Here is a 23,788-nt window from a genome sequence, read left to right as displayed (position 1 = left end):
AACTTTTTACTAGAAATTCGGCATTCGGCCAGACCTTTGCTATAAATTATTTTTATTAAAAGGTAAAAATTTTTTTAAATTATTGCTAAAAGAATTCTTATTGTGTGGAATTATATAAATATATTATGCTTGAAATATCAGGAATCAAAGATTCAAGAGATTTTACATCTTTCTCTTGGCTGCCTTTACTTTAAGTCTTCTAATTAACAGTAATAATTAATTTAATTCTTTACGAAATGTTAGAATAAATTAGGATAAATATTTATATAATAGTAAATTCTTTTCTGTTTTAAGAACAACAGAAACATTAAAAACTTAATTATATCGATATTTTATTTAGAAGAAAATATATTGGAAAGATAATTTGTTTTTCAATTAAATTTAAACAATTTTGTACCTTCTAAATTTCTTCTTTCTATTTATTGACATTTTGTCTTTATAATTGTTTCCATTTATTGTTACAAATTTTTTAATGTTAAGCACGGTATATTTTAGACATACTGGTGTAACGTTATCATTTATTTATTATATCCACGAGAAAGAAACAATAGTTCGTCGTTAAAAGCATCTTGAAAATAATAACAATTATCAAAAATGTCACAAATATTTCACGGCGGAACATAAAATAGAAACATTTTGTCGATCGAGACAACGTCGAAGGAATCTCAGGAAATCTCTCAAGCTATATAATGGTCCAAGATCTTTCCGAGGGCACGCTAAGTAGACAGACGACAAGTGGAAACTCGAGGAATCTGAGGAATCCTTAAAAAAAAAAGAAATAGTAGTAGTAGGGTACCGTAAAGGAAAAAAGAAACGAAAAATAGAGGGAAACTGTATATGTGTAAGTGAGTAAGTGAGTAAATGAACGAGATGGCCAAAAAGAGAAGAAATGAAAAAAGGGAGAGAGAGTATAGAACAAGAAGAAGAGGCGCGAAGAAAAGAGGAAGAGAGGCCGCTCGTGGAAGTGGTATCTTCTTCACGCGGGCGTTTCTCGGTGCATCCGGTGTTATGTCTAAACGTTACAGCTGTAGCGTCTCTCTTCTCGCTTTTTCGCGCTGATCTGTTCGGTCGCGTCGCGCCGAACAGCGCGTGTGAACGGCAGTTTCAGCCGCGCGTTCGCGTTCGCCGCATGCTGCCTCGCGCGAAACGATGCGAGGTGCGAATGCCGAAGGATAATCACGTTAAGATAGCGACGTACCTTATTCGAACAGGTCTCGCAATGCCGTAAAATCGATCGAACGGGAGTGTCCTTGATTATTTGCAGTGACAACACGATAATTTGATCGAGCGCACGGATGAGGGAGTGCACGAGCGACTCTTCGTTTAACTTCACTCGTGAAAGACAAAATGATCGGGGAATAAAGAGAGAACCGGACGAGCGAGATTGCAACTTTTTAATTAAGTGCAAATAAGTGATTTGATTAATGAACTACTCGCTTTTTTTACTGCGATACATTAAATAGATTCTTTCTTATATGTAGATTTTCTGCAGATTAACGAAATAAGTGAATTTAAGAAGAGAAATATACATACACGAAGATTCGATTGATAAATCGTGTTATAATTTATAAACACTGAAAAACGATCTCTTCATTTTGAAGAAATAAATAAATCTTGACGAAATAAATAAACCTTGGTTTAAAAAATTTAATAATCACGTGCAATTATAATTTGATCGACATTGTATAAAACTTACTTAAAACAGTAACAGTGTAAATTCCTACACAGGCTGATTCACAAACAGAAGGGTAATAATTCAAGCTGTCATTAAATGGATAGCAACTATTTCCGTTCTTCCCGTGTGTTTAATAGCATTCATATGGACGCCAACTGTCCGAACTTGAATCAGCTGGCGTAAACGCAACTTAAGACAAAGGAAAAGTCGAGATACAAGTCGAACGAAGAAGTGGAAACGAGTGCAAGCAAGTATTTATTTAATTGTGTTATGAAACGTAAAGGAACTGGTTTAAATATGATTTAAAATAATCTGAGAGCAGAAGGGAAAGTATTTCCAAGAAGAAGTTCTTTCTGAAGAAGGGAAAAGGGGAAACCGACGATTGCACGTGTTAATTGGCGACACGTGAATTCTATTTTTACAGAAACTGAAATAAAATATACAGAGAAAAAAAAGAGACGCGAGTATAAAATAAAAATAGAGCCGCAGCTTTGAAATATATAGCTGCAAGGTGACGGAAGTGACAATCGAGGAGTAGCAATTTGGAACGTAACGTCGAGCGATGCCCGGAGAAGGGATAATAATAAGGAGAGATCGTTTGCGTTGGATAAACGAGTAATTATATTTTTACGTCACAATGTCCACGACAAAGTTAGTTTTGCTCGGTCTAGTGTTATCCTCGACAGGAGTGTCGTCGGAATCGCACCTGGCGAAATGTTGCCCGCCAGGAGAGATCTTCTCGGGCTATTCCATCGTAGAGTGCGTTTCAAAACCGAGAAATGTGATAGAGCTTTACGTTCACCAATGGAACACCACCGTGGAGCACCAAGGAATTCCTCAGTGCGACGAACCCGAAGATCTTGTGACAACGTCGTTCGGCGATCTCGACTCCAACAATTTCTTAGAGGTAAATTGAGAGTGATGATTGAATTAATCTTCTTTATCTATAACCGCGATGTCTTGGTACTTGACGAGATAGAAGACGTCTTCGATGGGGAAATAGAAAGAGAAGCGCTTTCTAATAAAAATGTATGACAGAAAACTCGATAAAGCAAAAAATACAATTTTTTCAGTAAAGTAACACTTCATTTTGTTAAATTTTGTATTAATATTTTTTATTTTTACCTTTAAGATAAAACACCACGATATTTTGATGCTTGACGAGGTAGAAGTCAAGTGTCTTCAATAAAAAAGTAGAAAGAAAAATGTGTTTCTAATAGGAATATAAAATAAAAATTTATTATAAAATACATAAAACAGAAAATACAATCTCTCTTTCAATAAAGTAATACTTCTCATTTGTCTTTAATTCTTCTTTGATCTCCTTCATTTTTATCGTTAAGATAAAGGACCGCGATATCTTGGTACTTAACGAGAAAATTGCCAGAGTCTTCAATAAAGGATCGAGTAAAAAGAAAAACACTACGTTTCTAGTAGAATGTATAACAAAAATTTATGATAGGGCAGAAAATACGGTCTTTTATAATTAAGTAATACTTTTCATCTAATTATGTAAATTAATTATGTAAATTGTACTAATTCCTTTTGTTTCGCTAATTCTCAATATTTGAAATACCAACCACTCCCTCAAATATTAACCACTCCTTTAATTTGCGCGAGTATTTGGGTGCGTCGCATTTTTTCTTAAAGCTGTAATAATGTAATGAAAATTATAACTGTAAATAAATATAAGTAGAAATACATTTACGCAAATTTTTATTTGTTTGAAAGTAGAAGAAATTTAAATAATAAAAAGATTTCGTGTTAAACGTTCAGTTTTCTTCAAAAATAGATAGGGAAATGATCAAAAGCTTCCTTGATTCACGTATCCAATTACATCGTTTAGAATTTAGAAAAAATAACATACTTCCACACTTTAGAGTTCTCTCAATGGTATTTTTATGATAGCTATTTTCGCCGCATGATACAATCGGAGTATACTGTCCCAATTATATAATTGATTATGTCAAGTGGCAAGTTGTACAGCGTCGTTAAAAAAGAATAGCCCCTGTTTATCAATTTGATAAACTGTTTGTAGGTGCCGGCTTGCCTCGAGATACTTCACGACCAAGTAAATGGAGAGAGCACCGTAATAGTCGTTCATTGTCGGTCGAACAAAGACCGACAGGTGAAAGCGATTAACGCATCCTTTCCGCAGCTCGCATACGTCAGAAAATGTTGCCCTCGCGATACGATATTCGACAGCCGCACGAAAGCTTGCGTGTCCCGATTAAGTGAATCAGAGAGTCTCGTAGCGTTTTTGAGAAATGGGTCGGATGACGCAGATCTTGTGACGATAGCTACCGAAGGTCCGCCCACGTGCAAAGGGCCGATCGTTGACTATGAGATTGACGAAAACGATGTCTTCTTGCGGAACGGTACATATTCGGTGAGCAAGGCAAAATTGAAACTTCTAAGATGATTTCTTACGGTTACATATCCTTTCGTCCATGAATTATTATTTCGAGTATCTAATTTAAATTTGTCAAATGGGTAAACAGTGAATAATTAAGATAAGCGAAACTAAGGTTAATTTTCAATTTTTGTGATTATAAATAAAATATCTATTGAAGCATAATTCACTGGAAATTAATTAATTGTCTTCTTTTCATAGATTTGACATTAATTAATTATAAAATAATTTACAAAAGCAATACTTTAGTTACCTTCTGGACGGGGTGAATTAAAACAACGTCAGATGAATCGAATGACTCGACAGGTGATGGTTCCAGCGTTCAAGAATAGCTTCGTCAAAGAGGAACTTTCGGTTACCGAGGATAACGCTTGCCTCGACATGACGCCGGATTCTGAATCGGATCGAACATTGGTAGCGCGTGTCTGCAGAGACCCGGAATTCTGTGATGGGAACGCCTGCATCAGAAAGTGCTGCGCCGAAAATGAGTTTTTTTACGCCCAGGGATGTAATAAACTCGCTGTACCCGACGAACCGACCGAGTTTCACGTGGCCCTCGCAAATGCTGTTAATCAAACGAAATCGTCCGCCTTCGACACGACCAGAGGTTCTTCTTAATGAGATTTAAACGCTCTTTATTGCTTTCTAAGAAAGAACTTTAACCTTTTATTTAAAATCCATTAATAAATCAATAACAATTGCAACAAGTTGTCGACGGCAATCCTATGCACGGAGAAACGGAGTTAATAGGTTTCCCCTTTAATTGCTTAGACTACGGAGTCTTGATTGGGAAGCCGTGTAAATACGGCATGTACCCCACGGACCCAAGAGAAGAAGAATGGTTGCTGACGTCAGAAGGACACGTTTTTGTCGAAGATTATGCGTTCTACGACCAGAACAATTACTGCATGGACATCTTTCACAACAAATCGGAATTCGATCATAACTTCCACTTATTCATATGTTTCGACAGTCCAGCACTAAAGGAGGTCTCAGTAAGGTACATTATTTCTATTTTTCTTCAATTGTAAAATATATTACTCGATAACTGTATAATAATTACATTCATGTACCTTTGCTAACTTATATTCAGCCTCACTTTTAATCATGTTATCTTGGTACTTGTAACCGAACAAAGATATCGCGTTGAATATTGCCGAAACGCTTTGTAATATCGCGAAAGTTTTTTCAGAAAAGTACGAGTTCGTATTTGAGTTTCTAGGAATTAAAGTAGCGAACGCGTTGCATTGGATTTCTATTGATGTACCTGTGCTGGAGCATCTCTGTATGCATTCAGGCTCCCATCTCTCCCACTGCAAATTCTGTCAAATTTGGCGAAACTCGGCAGGCTTGATTTGTTTAAACTTCGCGAAGTCAAACAAACGTGGCATACCGGCGCTCACCGCACAATAGACGGTGCCCGATATTCGGGAGGGTTGTAAACGTTTCGGTTGTATAAAGCGGCGCAAAGGGAAGCGTTTATCAATGTCCGTGAAATTGATGAAAATAACGTCGGGACGGGGTCAATCTTACGAGCGTCGGATAAAAGTGTCGCGCACCGCGTACACCTTCTGCGAAATATGAAAGGCGAAATGCATTTCTCGCTGCGGCGCTGACAGGTTCCGGATGAACACCGCCCTGCAGATCACCAGCTGCGCCTTCCTGCTGATGACTCTGCTGGTGTACGTGTGCCTGCCGAGTCTGCAGAATCTTCACGGGAAAACGCTCATGTGCCACGTGAGCAGCCTCCTTCTGGCCTTCACCTGCTTGCCCATCATCACTTGGATCACGCCCGGTGACGAGACCGAGGAACGAAGTACGACGACGTGCAAAGCCTTAGGTTTGTTACGTACGCGAACGCGCTAGAAAATCTTCGTGTACGAACGACGTTAAGAAAACGAAACAAAAAAACGTGTTTTTCCAGCTTACACCGCGCTTTTTTCTTTTCTATCGGCGTTTTCCTGGCTTAACGTCATGTGCTTCGACATATGGTGGACCTTTGGGTAAGTCATACGCGATCGGATCAAGTAGGACGTGGGACAGTCGAGAACATTGGGTAAATGCGGCGCAATAATTTTCCCGGGCAGAAAATCGATAGTCGTCTCCCTTTGATGACTACTGAATGAATTCGTCGATCCTTTTTGATAATCTTATAAGGTTTGCCATCGCGCAAAATAGCATTTTCTCATTTATCCGATGATTATCTCGACTTTATCTCAATTGTCTCAATTGACCTTCCATAGAATGTTTCATCGACATGTCTCGTCGTTCTCATTAACCCTCCGATCATTTTGAGCGTTCCTATATACGCCTCTCCATGAATTCATTGTGTTCTACGTACATCGGCACGTAAAAGAAATATACACTGCCAAACATTAAACATTGAAATGACTCAACGCGTTTTATATAGCGCCGACACTATATACATAACACGCGGGAAAGTTCAGTTTACGGGCAGTTTAAATCGAGGAATCTGTAACCTCCAGAAAAAAGAAATTACTTTTTATTGAATATTTTTAATTCGCGGTTTTTTAGCAGATTAACGTTGTAATCGAGAAGCCTCAACGAAGTACAAGTATCAACATAATATCTCGAGAAAATAAATCACATCGAGAACAAATCCCCCCCGAATTTTTATTAAAGAAAGAAATAACTTCGGGACATATTGTGCCCTATCCAAGAGCGACCTGACGATTGCCCGGAACTGGACGTATCTCGTCTGTCGTTTCTCGCCGGTTACGAACGTTTGTGTGTTCAAGGCGCTATTCTAGCTGGGCGGGATTTGTAAATATACGGAGAAAATAGATTCCCACACATCGCGTGGCGACGATGCTCATTGCCCGCGGTATATCTTAATGCTGGCTGACTTGGCGTTCTTTCAATCGGGAATTTCCACGAGTCCGCTTCTTACGTATTTTTTCACGACGTTCATTGCCCGCGGATCGAAAAGTTAATCATGTGATATTCATGCGGCATTCGCGGAATTTTACGGCTGGCCCCCAAATTGACTTCCTCGAATTAAAAACGAATTCATCTTGATGAATCGGATTGTCTGTCCCGATTCTTTTTAACGTTTAAGTGTCACTCGCGCGTGTCTCATCGTCAATTTTAATTTTCCTCGTTCATCTTTCGATTAATATTAAAAGCACACTTGGAATGGATATCGGAATTTTATAGATTAACATGTTCTCCGATGTACATCGCTGATCACGTCACTTTCAACAATATGCGTCGCAACTTGTCATCTCTCGATCTTAATAAATGAAATAATGATAGTTTATCTTCTCCGCAGAGTTTTGCGCGGCAGTACGTTTACGAAGGCGCGCGAGCATAGGAAAAGGTTTCTGTTATACTGTTTATATGCGTGGGGCCTCTCCTTCCTGGTGTCAATCCTCGCCATCGTTGCCGACAGCACGGATATCCTGCCGGACTATCTGCAGCCCAATATTGGCAATAGTGGCTGTTGGTTTACACGTGAGTCACTTACAACCCGATAACTGTTGTCTGAGATGATGTAATGCAAATTTGTCAACGCTAATTACGGAATTCTTGGAAGGATTATCGACTTCTCGGGTAATGAAGGACTTGGCGGAGCCGTTGGTTATTTCCCCGTGCCTCCTTGCTATTATAATTTATACATTGGAAATAGATGAAGTTGAGAATTGGTACAAGATGAATTGCAGTCAGAAAATTCATTTGGCATTCAAAGTTGACCGTATTGAGGAGAAGGCAAACGTAAAGTTTTCTTTCTATCGTCGTGCCGCAATTATCCGATAATTAAAAACTTTCTCGAGCAACCGTATTGATCGTGCTAGAGCAAATTCAAGCATCATTGCTCCTCGATATATAAAATGCAATTAAACTAACTGCTCGCGTAATAAGTATCATTTATATAGTCAGTAATTGCCCTCGATAACGGTCAAATAAGAAAAATTCTCAACAAACAGTCTTTACGATTCAAAGTGGAAGTAAAAAGTTACTGGAGCCTAAGACTATTACTGAATTACATTTTTTAATTCAGTTATATCTGTACAATAAATCTGTACAATAAAGCGCGTAAAATTGGTTTTAAAAGTATTAATAAAACAAATTAATTAAATGATACAAATTCAGGGAAAAACAACACTTTCATTTTTACGTTACAATTTTCTTCGTATAGCGTGACACATTTTAAATATTTTAATCAAATGTTACAGAAAGACGGAATTCGTACGGAGAATTAACTTTCTTCATTGGACCGGTGACGATTATGTTGATATCCAACGTGATATTTTTTATTCTCACGTCTACGCATTGTAATAAGGTGAAAGCGGAAATAAAAAGGGTAACTACGGACCCCATGGATCCCAGAAACAAGCGATTTCGTTCCGACAGGAGAAGGTGAGTGCTTACGCGTCAGTTCAGCAAAAACAAAGATTTTCTTTTCGTTTTTCGATTTTCTTTTCGTTTTCAGAGATAATTTTAAACGAAAAAAGATACTTTGGCAATAAACTTGCGGTTAGCGCGCGTAAATTTCGAGCCAGCGCGTCATTTTGGAATTTTCGACGTCGATTTTATCGCCTTCGTTGGAGCGTCCTTCCTCGAAATCATTTTAACGCAACCTACGCAAACACGTGAAAATCACTTTCTATTTAAAACTGAAACGAGAAATGCGATAATAAAATCGTGCGTATTCATGAGCGCGTTTAGTTTATGTATGGACTTCGGTTATAAGGAGTCGGTTTAGTTAGCCGGCTATACTTTTTAAATACGATCAATATAGCTCGGTCCAGTTATACATACTAACGATAAGAACTTTATCTCTACTAATTTCCAATGAATTTTTTTGTATCATAGCAAATGCAAGGAATTAGAAATATAGCTAGGACAGAATTTCTCTCAAACTTGATCGCTGCTTTATCTGTATTCTTCATTAATATTTTTATGTTAAATTCTATTTTATGAAAAAAAAAAAGGATTTTATCTATAATTTTCCGATAGATTTGTCATGAACGTCAAACTGTTCATCGTCATGGGGATGTCCTGGATTTGCGAGGTGGTATCGTTCTTCCTGATAAAATATGTAGACTACGAGCAGTGGCATCACGTGTTCTTCTACACCAGCGACGTCTTCAATTGCCTTCAAGGTCTACTGATTTTCATTCTCTTCGTCTTGAAGAGTCGCGTGTATCAAGCGCTTCGCAGACGATTGGGATTGAATGCGAACCCAAAGAAACCGACGTGCAACGCGACCACGACTTTGCACGATCCTTATAGAGTCAGGAAAAGCGCGAGTAGCAGTACGTTAACCACTACGTTCGCAATTAGTTCGACGCCATAAGCGTAAAAATTGAGGCTATTTAGAATGAATAACTTATGTCTTTCTCTTTGCATATATTCTCGCGTGTTCGAGTCACGTCCAATTTGTGATTATCTTATACTCTTGTCAGCTAGAATAAATAAAAATCTTCCTGTCCTGTCAATATTTTATTAAGTAAACTGTATTCAATAGTTAGCATATTTTATATAATAAAGTAATTAATAACGTAATAACGAGATACGTAATAACCTTTGCTCATCATTATGAATTATATTCCAAACAAGATTAATTTGCTACTCTCTGGCATGATTTTATTATTCTCTTGATAACAGGTCGGTTGACAACTGACAGGAAAAATAATTGTATTTAATTGGACGATTTTTAGCGGCACGCAAATACGGATATGAATAGAGCTTGATGTAAAACACGCGATAGTATAAAGTTTCCTTTTATATATTAGTCCGTATTTCGGTAATGGACCTGTTCATAATTATTGCCATTCTTGGCTCTCAGAAATATCTGCTAAGAAGTTCTGAAAATGATAAGGTTCTATATCGCGAACTTTTACGAATGTTAGATTTATCTTGCAGCAATTACGCCAGAAAATGTCACTAAAGATACCAAAGGTTAGATTAACTTTAATCGCCACAAATTATGAACGATATCTTTGCATGTTACTTACTACACGCGTATGACGCATAAGTTAGGCATGACTTTACGATAGGTAAAGTTGAAAAACGTATGTATATAAAGTGACTAAAATGTTATTGTTTAAACATTGAATGGTTCCTGATGTACTTTTGCGCTTGTATATTTATGTTAAGAAAATACTTTGATACGAATGCAGGAGATTTGTTGACTTTACGTAATGCATTTTAAGAGATATTCTTCAGACCGAAGCTGCTTTTATAAACTTAACGATAGACAAATCAAATAACATTATAAATTATTAAAACGTTAAAGTTTTCTTCTCAGAAATTTTAAAACACGTTTCAATATCTTCTCGAGCGTGAATATTACAATAATGCATTTTATCTGCCGCACCTGCTGTTATGGCAATTAATTATTTTTCTCGATAACAATCGATAGGAATCAAATAAATATTAGAAACTCCACAGATAGCAAAATCTGCTTTTATTTTAAATGTATATTCAAATGAAGTTTAAAATAATTTCTTGCAACAACATATCAACAATATATATCTGTTTACACTATGTAGGATGCGTCGAGAATGTATCCAGGACGTATTCTTAGACGCGCGCTTCCGTCGAGAATAAACTCTCATGTCACACTACAAGACTTGAACTCGCTTTTCTCCTTTCACCGAAAAAACTTCTCAAAAAAGATTAATTGTAAGATATTACGTGGCATAACTTTGTAGCCGACAATTCTAATGCCAGACTCATGTGATTCACTTCTTTCCGACATAAACGCACGCTTAAAATCATAAAGTCCGTCATACGGCCAATACCTATAAATCAATCACTCATAGAGCTTCCAAAATCACTTAATATTATATTAGCAAACCAGCGCACAATCGCGTCTCTCGTTAGTACATATTACAAAAATGTCTTCGTGTGTCACATGGTAACCTGTCGTCCAACGAACGATTTGCTTCCGCAAGGAATAAACATAAATTACCCGTAAAAGTTAATGTTGAATAACAAGTGAATCAATAAAACTGCTACGTGTTATCGATAAAATTATCACTAGCACATATATACCTCCCCCGTAGCACAGTCTCTCTTCTTGTTTAAAAACACCATCAGGGTCAATATCGGCAAGGAATTCATTAAAACAACATACGTAAGTGTAATAAAAGACATTCGCAGCGTCTTGCTAATAGATTCTGTGCTTAAAAATAGAGTGATCAAGAAAAGAAATACATGGATATTATTATAATTATGATTATGTATAATAAGATATACAATTATAATTATAATAAAAATAATCATAACAATTATAAATTCGTCAACAAGTTGCACGCGCGCGCGTGTAGTATAAGTTCCAAGATCACGGCATCCATGAATTTCTCAATTTATGGACTTACGGATTCCCAAATCCTATAAGAACATAAAATCCTTATATAAACGCAATCCTTCAATTTTGCATTATTGTACGGATATGCAAGATGCAGCCAATCGTCGATCGTCCTCTCATTTCATACGAAGAATTGTTGCATGGATTAGGATTATCGCTTAAAAGTTCGATCGCTTCTCCACTTAAAGTATAACGATATCGACGATTTAACGTCCAGGTTGAATAAAATCTCCTCTCCGCGCATAACTCAGGATAAAAGTTCCAGCTACGATCTCGCTGAGATATCGCTATTATTACTTCATTTTCAACCATTAGCTATAGATATAAGTCAGCTAACATTAAATCTAGTTGATAATATCTCACCAGTGATCGGATAGACATTAAGCCTATGATCGTTAAGTCGTGTTTCGAATAGCTAAAATAAGGCACGTTCAGGCACTCTCGGGACGCCGAGGAATGAGGGCGGACTCCTACTAACTTGGCTCTGAATAGTCTGAATGCGAATTAAATGCGGTTGTCAGGGCTTCCTCTCGTTCGCCGTCTCCTCGAGGTCCGGGTCCTCATTGATGATCGAGATGTCGCGCATCGACGGTCTGCGCGTCTTCCAAGCTTCCGGCGGGGTGACCGGCGCGGTGGTCTTCGTCAGCAGCTTCGGTCCTGAGAGCGAGATGATGATGGCACCCGCCGGCGCGGTCAGAAGTACCGAGAGCACGCACATCATCAGCACCGTCTCGGCGTACTCGACCTGCTGCTGATCGCTCTTGTCGACCTCGTCGAGGGTGACGGGCCCCAGGGCCGCCTGCACAGTCGCCTTAGCCATCCAGGATAGAGCGATGAACACCTTCTCCTTGAGATTGAGCTTGGAACCAATCCCGACCAGTATCGTCGCTCCGATACGGATGACGATACCGGCAACCAAACAGCCTAGTCCGAGGTAGACGGTTTTTCCTTCGAGCTCGTTGATCTTGATCTGCGTGCCGGTAACGCCGAACAAGATCGGCTCAAATATCATCCAGAAGATCTCGAAAGATGTGGCCACTGGATTCTGCAAAAAAAAAAAAAGTACACGGCTACGATCACACGGGCTTAAATTTGTGGACGTACAAATTTTATTGTAAATTCACATTGATTGAATCTGAATTCCACTTGTTAGAATTTTCTATAAATAAGCCAATTATACTGTTTTATTTATTTTCTTTATATTCAAATTCCGGAAGAGTGATATTCAATGAACGAAATAAAAGGACAATAACAGCGACAATTTAATTCGATTTGCCGAGATGCGCAACGATAGATGTTAAAACGCCGCGAATACAATGACATTTTCCACAAATTTTCTTCTAAAGGAGAGCCGATTCGGTATTCGGCGATGATATCTCGCATCGCATTGTCCATGCGCTCTCGATATCGGGATATGGAAATCTTCCAGCGTTGCATGGAAATGCAGAATATCCAGAGTTCACGTGGTGTGCAAGCTCGTATTTACCGCTATTGTTTACATGAGCCTGTGGTGCGTAGGAAATCTCGTCGATATTGATTTATTTAATTTAATTCCATGCAATTTCCGGATAATGCATGTGGTATGCCCCGCAGATATAAGAAAATTATAGGTAACACAAATGTTTTTTTACACAGCTTTTCGTATACAGCGTTAAGAAAATAATATTAAAATTTAATTGGAGATAATATTTAATTTATTAATTGATTAATTATTAAATTTTGGGTTCTTAAAAAACAATTTAGTTTCCTATCAATAATTTTATACATCAAATTGATATAATCGTATACAGGTAACTCTCGAATAACACAGTACTTGAATTACGCAGAGTCTCGAATAGCGTGGTGAAAATTGTGACAATCCTACTTTTAAAAGGTTTTTTTTTTAAATAATCCCTTGAAATCAAATGCCCAATTTTATATGGCTCTGGAGTCTTGAATTGCACTGTTTTTCAATAGCACGGAACGTGATCCCCAAAATTGTACGAATCCCACAGTCTCGAATAACACGGTTTTCAATAACCAATTAATCGTGTTATTCGAAGATATATACCTGTACCTGTACATGTAATTATGTTTAATCAAATCTAGCCACACACACAGATGAATCTTGAAAAAGGACGATGGAATGTAATTTACATTTAATCGTACGTATCGGAAAAGAGAAATGCTTTATCAGAATAAATTATTTCATTATTTGAGGCAAAAAGGCATTTTACTGTCACCGCCTTGTCGCGCGATTGTTCCGTAATAATTAATCTAGCCGGGATAAATTATGCCGGCGTGCAACATACGACGTGCATATCATACGGCGGTAATATCGACAGATGCTGGTTACAGTCATGTCACGAAACGTGTGCGAAAGAACGTGTCGCCGCCGCCACCGCCGACAGCGGGGAATGCGACGCGATGCGGAAATACGAACGAGCCAGTTGACTCCCAATCCGCACCCCGCCGAATAGTGACGACGATACGTCGACCTGAATATTTCACGAGATTCGAGTTATTGGGCCAGGAGAGCGAAAACTGCGCGACACCTCTCTTCGTCGCCGATACACCCCTTTCTTCCGCCGAGAGATTAAATATTTAATATCCTTTGCACTTAGACGGGAATTGCGAAATTCAAAATATCCTCGAACGTCAACGTTATCCGTTATCTTAAATTATTTAATCATTTAACATCGCTTTTTATCCGTTAAATCGTCAAAGCCTGTCAGCGTTCACGAGAATAATTCAGAAATTTAATATGTGTTCTGTGAAAGTTGAAACTATTTTTTAATATATGTACGTGGAATTCGCATGTGAATTTCTTTTCGATCACTTATTCATCGGATTAAACTCGTATAAATTTTATGACGTACACATTACAAATGTATACTTACATCATCCACGTCCCAGCCTTCTTGCTGCCAAAAGTAACAGCTGACGAAAGCTGCAGCCACGACCGCAAGCGGCCCGGCACCGCCGAGCTCGATTGCCTCGCTGCCGAAAACCGCCAGCAGGCCACCCCCGAGTAACATCAGCACTCTTAGAGGCACCATGAAGGGCTACAACATTAGCACATAAACGAAGCGTTAGGACCTAATGGAAAGCGCTGCATCACGATTACGAAGTGATTTATTGATTTCATTACGAAAGATAAGTTTCGAAATATGCCCTCCTTCCTTTGATATATACACGCTTGATATATGTAAGAGTAAATGATGTAGTTGGGCAACAACATCAAGTTGGTATATAAGGTATATAAGCTTGTAATGCGCACTGAATGTTCAAACAGCGATAAAACAAAAGAGCACGAACTTTATTGTAACTTACAAAAACTATTAAAATAAGTATAATGGAAATCGCAAATTAAGAGAAATTGATTTTAAATATCTCGTAATACCCGAAGGATCCCATGCCAAGGGAGTGTTTGGCAAAGTGATGTAAACTTAGCAAACAAGTAAGATTTAACTAGCATTTGCGAACAAAGCGGCGGCTTTAAATGCATTCCTCTGAAAATACATCCTCTTGACCTAGTGCACGTTGTAACAGTTTAAGTTTATCCGAAACCGGATAAATCAGGTTACAGTGAGCTAAGAATGCTGCAACCACCGCCGCAGTGCAACGGCGCTAATCCTCACGTGAACGATACTTTAGATACGATGAGGTGGCGATGCCAGTAACCAAGTACTCGTCGACTTCTTCGTCGAATCCGCACCAACATTTAGTTCATCGACGTTCCTAAAGCCTCCTAAGGTTCCCGGGCAAATTGAATTGAATTTCAAATCTTTCGCGATCAATGGAGGAATCGCCGGAAGATCGCTGATGACGATTCCCGTTCAAATAACGATGTATATCGTTGGAAAATAAACGTATTGTGTTTCAAAAAATTCTGCTTTCAAAAAGATTAAAAGAGCGTTATTTTTATAGTCTCACGTCGTTATTTTCCAATCGAGAACTAATTCTAACTTTGGGCATCCTTCAATTATAACAACTTATCCAGGACGGCTCTATTTGTGGAAGGCAGTTACGCTAGTTATAAATCTCTCGATTTTTACATTAAATATGAACGCGTATCTCTGAGTAAACAGACGTTTCAAATAACTTTGAGATTTTAAAAAAGTAAATGCCACGCAATACGGGGAAGAGCAAAGTTCAGCAAAGACGTCTGAGAAATAAGGTCCGAAGAAGTGTTCTATTTTTATTAAAGAGAGGATCTAAAAGATCCTTCGGAAAATCGCTAGTAATTTCCAGCACGATTAAACTCGTTTGAAGCGCCGTCGAGCGAGGAAATGTAAACGTTTTTGCCGCCGAAAGATACTCGGCGGTTTGCGGATGCGGGAATCTCTGGTACACCGATCTCCGGTACACAATTCATAAAGTGTTTACAGGATTTTCACGGCCAGACGATAACCGCATAAGTGGATTTATCCGGCGATAGTAGATTTATTCGGATTTTCGCTCATGTGCTCGATCCCCGCGAGTGCTTTCGCGGTATGTAGCGAAATCTAGTGCGGGCGCGAGAGAGATTCATCGCGCGGCGCGGTGTGGGGTGAACGACTCCCCGCTGGTTGACCCTATTTCCGCCGCAACCCCTTTATTCTTATACCTCGCGCTGGAACAGTCAATTTGCGATCTCGCGGAATCAGACGACCCATATATGTACGTAACGATCATAAAGTAAAGTACGTTAATTTCACGGACGATTTCTACGGCATGACGAAGCGACTAAAAGGACGTTTCTGTTTTTTTTTTTTGAAAATTTTGAAAAGACCGATTTATCATTACTGTTATTTTTTTAAATAATATTGTTCGTATTTCTGGCACGCGTGCTTTAAGAATCGAACAGTGGGAAAATTTCGAGGGTAGCAGAAAATATACAGGCCGCTGTGTTACATATATTGCAAACTTTAACCCGCTTTTTCTCGAAGGCACGTTTTTCCGCACCGCGGCTGACATAACTTGCGAACGGTGGCTATAAGGTTGCAATTTAAAGAGGACGTTCAAAACGCATCTGCGGCACGGCGCAGAGACTCCACGTCTCTTCGCGCCGTGTAACACCTCTCCGATGTCCGATACGCTCGAGAGTAAGTAATTTTTCTCTTCTCTCTCTCTCTCTCTCTCTCTCTCTCTCTCTCTCTCTCTCTCCCTCATAAAAATTCTCGTTCGCGCGTCACGCCCGCAGAAAACGTGGCTCACAGAATCGTAATTCTCAATGCGTAATACTTACGTCGCCCTTTTCCGGCACGTATTTGGCCAACCAGCCCCACATGATGCCGAATCCCAGACCGCCGATAATCGCGATGGGCCCCTGAAGGATCTGGTACCACAACGCGTCGTGAGAAAACATGACGCTCTTCACGATACCGTAAACCGCCACGGACGCCGCATCGTCGATTCCGGCTACGGCGATGATCAGCGTCGGGATGCCCTGGAAAATATATCACCGGCTCGTTAAGAAAATTGATGTTACGTCAAAATTTTGTTTACGTATACGGTCGAAATGGGACCGAGCGACGGCGCATGTCGCAAAGGATGACGATTCGTATTAGTGATAATCGTGCCTGTAAACGGGAGGACGACGGAATCGGATTCCGCGATACCGAGCGATATCAACGCGGAATATCATTTCATAACAGATTGCATTATGCACAACTGTGTACAGAAGCAGCCACGAATATACATTGACCATTTAGCGATTTATTAATAATGTAAATATATTTAGAATTCAGTGCGTTACGTTATATTATTCAGTCGTGGATTTCTACGTAACATTACATTTAACGGCGGGGAGACTTTCGTGAAACAGTTACGTTAAAAAAAAAGACAAACGAGAAAAGAAAGCATTTCAGACGACTAAAGTGTTCACCTTAAGACACGGGATTCGGTTTACATGCAGTTTGTTAATGAGAATTTTTTATCGCCACACTTGTGGAACGAACAGATTTCGAGCGACTTCAAAGTGATTAAGAAACGCCTGCACGAATGTACAGATAGACCAAAAAGAATCTTTTTCCGGAAGTAAGACGGGCGATAGAGCGATGCCGGAGGCTAACGAAAAAGAAAAGCTGCAAGGAGGAAAGAAAAATCAGCTCTTTCTAACTTGGTGTTCATTAGAACGAATAAAACTTTTCTGTTCTCTTATTTGTAATGACACAGTTTCGAAGACCGGTTCGGTACACCGTTGTTTCATTTTACGAACAACGATGTTTTGCGTCACGTTTGCGACTTTCATGATAGAATAAATAATAAACGGAGGAAATAGAGAAAGAGATAATTAGATTCTATTTATTTATGATATTCTTCATTTATTCGTTTATTTTCAATGTTCTTCGTTTAATTACAACGCGAAAATTATTCGTTTACTAAATAAATATTATACAATGCCGTGCATTGTACAATTTCAGATGCGAGAGAATATGAACACGGAAACCCACACATATTCATTTATTCTACGGAATAATCAACGGTATGGTTTAAATCTCGAAAGCGATCCATCCGAAAACCTCTTAAAAGAATGCCAGCGGGGTTGTCAGTCGACCTAGAAAAATAATCCGCGAGGAGAAGATCAAGATATTTAAGGTCTTATGAAACAAAGACGCCGGGTTCTGAAAGAATCGAAGGGAAAGAGAGAACCGGACGAGGCTCTATTGAGAATGGTTGACGACACTCGAGCACGATTCTGGCGCGGCGCGCGGGCCCGGGCAGTGTTATCGGTGTCACGATAGCTCGTTCGGGGATTTAAGTCCGCCGACTATCGCGATTCTCGGAGTTGGACTAGTTACACACGGGGGGAGAAAGAGAGAAAGAGGAGGAAGACGTCTAATAGATCGCGGCACACGATCGCAAGCGCGAGATCAGCGGAGGAGGTCAGCGTTCGAGTTTCCCCCGCCGCCCCCCTCCACCCCCCGCTCATCACGAGCCCGTGCTCCCGTGGGTGCTTGCGGATATTCGTAGGATGCTCGTAAGCTTGCACAACCAACGATCGGTCAACGTCTCGTCGCGAGACTTTTCCATCCGCGACGCGATAAGAATCCCCGATTTCGCGGCCGACGGACATCAGGGGGGAAGGGGGCTCTGACCGCGGATTCCGCGTTTGCGGCATCACGTCGGGACCGTCCCCCTCCGCGGCCGCCGCATTGCATTACGTGCCGCCAAATGAAGAAGTATCGTCCGGATCTTTCGGCTCATGAATATCGCATTCACCGCAATGGTCTTTGTACTCTTCAAGCGTCTTCCGCTCCATTTTCCAAACTGAATTATTTAAGTCCGGTACGTTTCCCTCCGACTCGTCTTTATTCTGCTGCGCGCAGACCCCGGCGGCCCTTTCTTGTATCATCGAGTCGCCCTTTACGCTCTGCTGCGCGTCGCGAGCATTTTGCAAATTCGCGTGATCCTCTCCGCGCGGTCTCTTCCGACGCGCTCGTAATTAGATCGATCGGGGAGGAAAGTCACGTGCGATTTGCGTGCAGCGGGATGACCACGGATCGGTTTAAATAATCTTGATTCGGCGATTCGCGAAGCGAGGCATGCGAAATATCGTGCCGTAGGCGGATTTGCGAAATCACTTTCGCAAGAACGATATTCAACCCCGGCTGAAACGTTTCACGGTTATCGTTATGCCGGCATATATAACGGAACGAAAGAAATTTAATTACTCTCGCGTTACGTTCATTAACATGGAAACCCGTCTAATACGCTAATGTCGAGCGCGTCAAACATAGGCGGGCGTGTATGGGGGCTGGTACATAAATTCGCTTTGCTCGCGTATTCGATTAATATAAAACATGAACCGCGACGTAATCCAATTACTCGGGCAATTACGATTAAATATTAATTTAACGACTCGCGATACCACCGTCGCGTCCCCCCCGATCCATGTAAATATATAGAGTGATATTTACCTTTCTAAACGCTTCCAGAGCCCTGTTCCCTTCAATTTCCTCTCCGCATAAATTTTATAATCGCAGGCACCGATAGAATTATAATTGCATTTGCGAAACAGATGCGGTAGAAAAATATATTGCCGTATCGTAAGATTGCAGAAAAGAGAGAAAATAACGGCGCGTCGATAAACGTCTTTGAACGGTAATAAATCTTAATTATTCTTAAGGGAAAATTATGTTAACTCCGCCATTTATCATCCGCTTAGTCTAGATCTAGTATAAATCTATTTTACTACCTAATGTACGGGAGTCGGGCGAAATTAGTTCCAGAAGACTTATGATCGTTCTTACGAATGAAAGGCAAGAGAGATCTCGCGACGGGTGAATATTCAAATATTCCAACAAAGGACCGAGAGAATAAGCGGCCTTACCTTGGCGACTCCGTAGCCCTTGCTACGTAGCCTGAACAGGCAGGGCACCACTACGGCTGGCGAGACAGCTGCTATGACGCTTCCGAGGAGGAAGCCCCACACCCAGGGCAAATCCAAGAGGTATTTCGTCAACGTAGCGACCACCGTAGCTTCCACCACCCACGGTATCAAGCCCAGCTTCGGTACGGTGACTTTTAATCTTTTCAGAGCGGTTGGATCGAGGTCCAGACCTGCTCTGGTAAGTATGATAACCAAGGCGATTTTTCTGCAAAAAAAAGAACGATAAAGAAAATATATAATTATAATAACTGTATAATAATTATAATATTATATTAGTAATAATATAATAATTAGTAATACAATAAAAATAAACATATATAATAACCCGTTTCGACGCGTATTAGTATTGGCACGCAGCTGAGGGCTCGATTACTGCGGAAAGAATATCTGCCAGAAAATGGAGGAAACTTCTCTCGAACAAAAAACTTCTTTTTCTTTGCGAAAGTAGTTAGAGGTAAAACGCGCTCTCTAAGCATAGTCTTGACCAACGCATATTTTCAAGTTCGATACAACGTTCGCGGAAAGAAGTTAACCAACTACTTTGCGAAGGGGAGAAGGGAGGGGGGAAAGGGAGAGAACCGGTCGACGTATCCCTTTCTGCAATTCGTATGTCTTCCGAGGCTTCGCATCCACAAATCTGGAACGCGCGACGAAAGTTGGCGCGGCGCGGACACGGCGCGCCGCGGAGCTTACGATGAAAATTCAGGTACGGGGCGATCGTTGTAGCCTCGGTTGTCTCGAACTTTCGAAAACCTGTTTAGGAAAGGCACACCCTCGGAAACTTATCCTATTACGAGTTTCTCCCGGCGAGAGAAAGGTTTACGAAGTCGCTGCACGGGCGACCGGTGCATCTTGCGTGACGTCGCGTCGCGTCGCGTCGCCTTCCGATCGCAGGGAAAAGCGTCGAATTTACATCGACATAACGTGTGGTACATCCCTTCTCGCTTTCTCTCTCTCTCTCTCTCTCTCTCTCTCTCTCTCTCTCTCTCTCTCTCTCTCTCTCTCTCTCTCTCTCTCTCTCTCTCTCTCTCTCTCTCTCTCAAAACTGTATTTTATTAATATTATTAATTATTCCCAGCGTGTGTAATATTCCACATACAGGTATAATGTTCCTGCGCCATGAAAAACGGTTTTTCGCTTATCTTAATATCGCGCATGGATTTTGGATTTGATTATAATTATTTAAAGGCAAAATAAAATCACACGCGTAGGTGATTATCATCGTTATTATATGCATTGTGCTGTTATATTACACGCTAAAATGAAACGGCGTAGCCTTTCAGCCGCGTGTGTTTTAAGTTTCGAATGGATAAATTTTCTATTCACACGCGCCACAATACGGCAACGAAAGGTTTTTTTAATTATTAATTAAAGCACGATGGAGAAAGGTTGCTCTATGTTAATTTAATATCCTCCCCGGTAGCAGAAGGGTTAATTCCCGGCAGTTTATCAGTCGCTTTAGCCGCGTGGCAGGACTGCGAGTAATAAAAATATAATCGAGACAGGTATGAACATCGGTAGTAAACCGTGTACCATATATCGGTGAAATCGCGATAATTGGTAATACCGAATACATTTGCATAGCATTTCGTGAAGCGCGAAATGCCCGTCTCGATGTTTGCTTAATTGTCATGTAATATAACGTGACCACGCGACTATATGAAACATATGGGCGATCCGTATGACTTCATGATTATGTAAACGAAAATGAATATTTGATTATATAGACATAATTCAGTACGGCGCGGAAGCCCTCACTGGCGTTTCATTTAAATTGCAAAGCGCAGTTGTTTGGGCACGTTGGATATCGAATTAACGTGCGGAAATTTCAATCTTCAGTCTTTCAGGCTTTCGGCGTATCGTTACACCCGATTTCCTGGGGAGATTCCTCCTGACGAGGTTCCCCGTCACGCGGAACAATGATCGCCGTCGCGGTAATCGATGAACCTTTCCGCGTGCGTCGTCGATCAAATACTTGCGTATCATCGAAGAATTAATAAACTCTAAGTGACCATTAAGGAACGAGACCTACCGTCGAGTCATGCGATTTCTACTCTGGTTTTCCTTGTAGATTAAAAGTAGTCTTGCTTCGGAGACGGTAATCATCGTGCCGTAATAATTTACGATCGACGTCGCGTCAGTAAACGAGCGGAGTTAACGGAATCGTCGCATCGCTGCATCATGTCGTGCCTCAGAAGGATTTTGCGAAGAGACAAAAGGCCAAGAAGAACAATAATATGATAAAACTTCCTTATGCATCAACAACTATATAACGATTCAAACATATAAAATTATCAAGTTTTATGATATTATAATAAATGCATTTGCTTATATCTTATGAATATGAATATAAAGTAAGTAAATTTCTTTTATTTAGAAAATTATCCTCTCTTATAAAAAATTATTTTTTTTTAAAGAAAGTGTAAAAGTTAAAACCCTTTCTCTATGCGAGCACCACTGAGCGGAAAGCTGAATAGTCGTATAACCTGTAATTAACGCCGTGTCGCTTCAACATCACAAGATCAAAGGAATTTTTTTTCGAAATAAACCGACAGGACACCTTCTAGCGAGTCGTGTAAATTGTGTCGCGCAGAATGCCGTAGGTAGGTACGCGTGTGTCGCGAGGATATTTACGGGAGATTCGCGCTCGTATACGTCTTATCGACGTGGAAGCGTGAGTCTCTCCGGAACGAAAAAATACGCGAAGAAACGAACGACGCGGCTCGCATTGCTGAGATATCGCAACGGAAAGTTTTCTCGAACAAATGAAGGAAATGATTATGAGAAAAATTCTTTCACGGTTGATATTGAGAAAAGTTGAAGTATAATACGTGAAGTAAATAACTAATATTTTTATTCTATAAAAAGTTTTTGACTACACTTCAGGCTACTTTGTCAATTTATAAGGGCATTCTTATTAAGGAACTTCCGTCGACCCACGCGATAACATTTTTAATGATTGGAAAATTGTATCGCAAAACGCATCGAATACGTAACAGCTTACGCGCTGTTCTGCTTCGCAGCTATTGCATTTCGGTCGTTTCGTAATGTCTGACAGTAAATTGCACATGTCAATAAGCGCCCAACCGCGGTTTGATCACTTTATTAGTCTTGCAGTCGATGTGGACCGCGGCTTCTGGGGGGTTGTTTACGCGGGCATACAGGGGGTAGCTTCGCCTAAGCGAACGCGCACGCAAATCGCTTACAACGCGCGGCCTATGTTTGCTTGTATTTAGCTGCATTTAGCTTAGGCGTACATGACTCCTCCTAACGATGCGCGTAAACGCCCGCTAAAGCTGGCGCTATACATTTAATCCCCGCGTTTGACAGAGTCCTATCGACAGCCCCGTCAAAAACGTAACTATTCTCCATCAGTTCAATATGTTCGACATCCAATCTGCATAATACGAAAATTCAACGGACCATCTTCAAGATTAAGACGACTTTTAGAAATCTCCACAACGTCACCTCGGTAGAGTCGGCTTAATCTTCGTGTAACCTTGGCATTATCTTCCAACTGTAATGAATAATGAATCGAAAAGTTGGAGCAGTGACACGCGAAGTCACGTGGAATAAATGTGACAGGCGAGCCATTGAAGAAATCGTCGAACCAGAATTATAACCGACATCGCGACATCGCTTCCTCAAAACTGTACAATCTTTCATGGTGCCTTTAAGTGCTATTTTTCGTGCCATAATACTGACAGTTGCTGATCATCTTTATTTTTAACGTTGTTGAACAAATTCGTAAGTTACACGATTTTATATGGCCACGACTCCTCATTCTTTTGAGTAGTCCGCCTTCAAACTGGATCTCGTTTCACACGCTACTGAAAATTGCATATCCGTGCGAACTCCTTATCGTGCGATACTTATCAATAAATCTGAGTGTATATATCGATAATAAAATGGATCAGCAGATTACGGAGATATCTTCGCAACGTCAGGAAAGAAAAGGTCATATTACGAAATATCTAATGTGCATTGCGATAATATATATAAAAT

At 40.2% G+C, this 23,788-nt stretch overlaps 2 protein-coding genes across 4 annotated transcripts in view; one reads left to right on the top strand and one right to left on the bottom strand.

Moving 5' to 3' along the window:
• The first annotated feature begins 1,017 nt into the window (after nucleotides 1-1,017).
• On the top strand, nucleotides 1,018-10,170 carry LOC139778370 (G-protein coupled receptor Mth2). Its single transcript, XM_071716271.1, has 9 exons — nucleotides 1,018-2,582; nucleotides 3,714-4,064; nucleotides 4,395-4,695; nucleotides 4,860-5,088; nucleotides 5,708-5,928; nucleotides 6,013-6,091; nucleotides 7,381-7,562; nucleotides 8,285-8,468; nucleotides 9,069-10,170. Exons 1-9 carry the CDS (start codon nucleotides 2,313-2,315, stop codon nucleotides 9,406-9,408), a joined length of 2,157 nt encoding a protein of 718 aa, XP_071572372.1. The 5' UTR covers nucleotides 1,018-2,312; the 3' UTR covers nucleotides 9,409-10,170.
• Nucleotides 10,171-10,504: 334 nt separating this feature from the next.
• The window catches only part of Nha1 (Na[+]/H[+] hydrogen antiporter 1), a 34,366-nt gene continuing 21,082 nt past the window's right edge, over nucleotides 10,505-23,788 (bottom strand). For all 3 annotated transcript variants that reach the window (XM_071716298.1, XM_071716288.1, XM_071716281.1), the window contains 4 exons: nucleotides 19,724-19,988; nucleotides 16,637-16,837; nucleotides 14,307-14,471; nucleotides 10,505-12,472 (listed from right to left, as the gene is read on the bottom strand). In XM_071716298.1, the coding sequence (XP_071572399.1) occupies nucleotides 11,945-12,472; nucleotides 14,307-14,471; nucleotides 16,637-16,837; nucleotides 19,724-19,988 (1,159 nt within the window). In that variant the 3' untranslated portion in view covers nucleotides 10,505-11,944. The remainder of the gene's footprint in view (nucleotides 12,473-14,306; nucleotides 14,472-16,636; nucleotides 16,838-19,723; nucleotides 19,989-23,788) is intronic.

The sequence above is a fragment of the Temnothorax nylanderi genome, unplaced genomic scaffold (assembly GCF_030848795.1).
Source record: "Temnothorax nylanderi isolate EJ_2023f unplaced genomic scaffold, tnyl_v1.0 TNYL_tig0006_pilon, whole genome shotgun sequence".
In the NCBI taxonomy this organism is placed as follows: Eukaryota; Metazoa; Arthropoda; class Insecta; order Hymenoptera; family Formicidae; genus Temnothorax; species Temnothorax nylanderi.
The sequence above is the reverse complement of the archived record's forward strand: the minus strand, read 5'-3'. Positions and strand labels throughout refer to the sequence as shown.

Excerpts from the sequence above, each read along its gene's own strand:
- LOC139778370 (XM_071716271.1), top strand. The coding sequence starts at position 2,313 with ATGTCCACGACAAAGTTAGTTTTGCTCGGTCTAGTGTTATCCTCGACA. Across the intron at positions 5,089-5,707 it reads CTAAAGGAGGTCTCAGTAAG|GTTCCGGATGAACACCGCCC; the intron begins GTACATTATTTC and ends CGGCGCTGACAG. Across the intron at positions 8,469-9,068 it reads TTTCGTTCCGACAGGAGAAG|ATTTGTCATGAACGTCAAAC; the intron begins GTGAGTGCTTAC and ends ATTTTCCGATAG.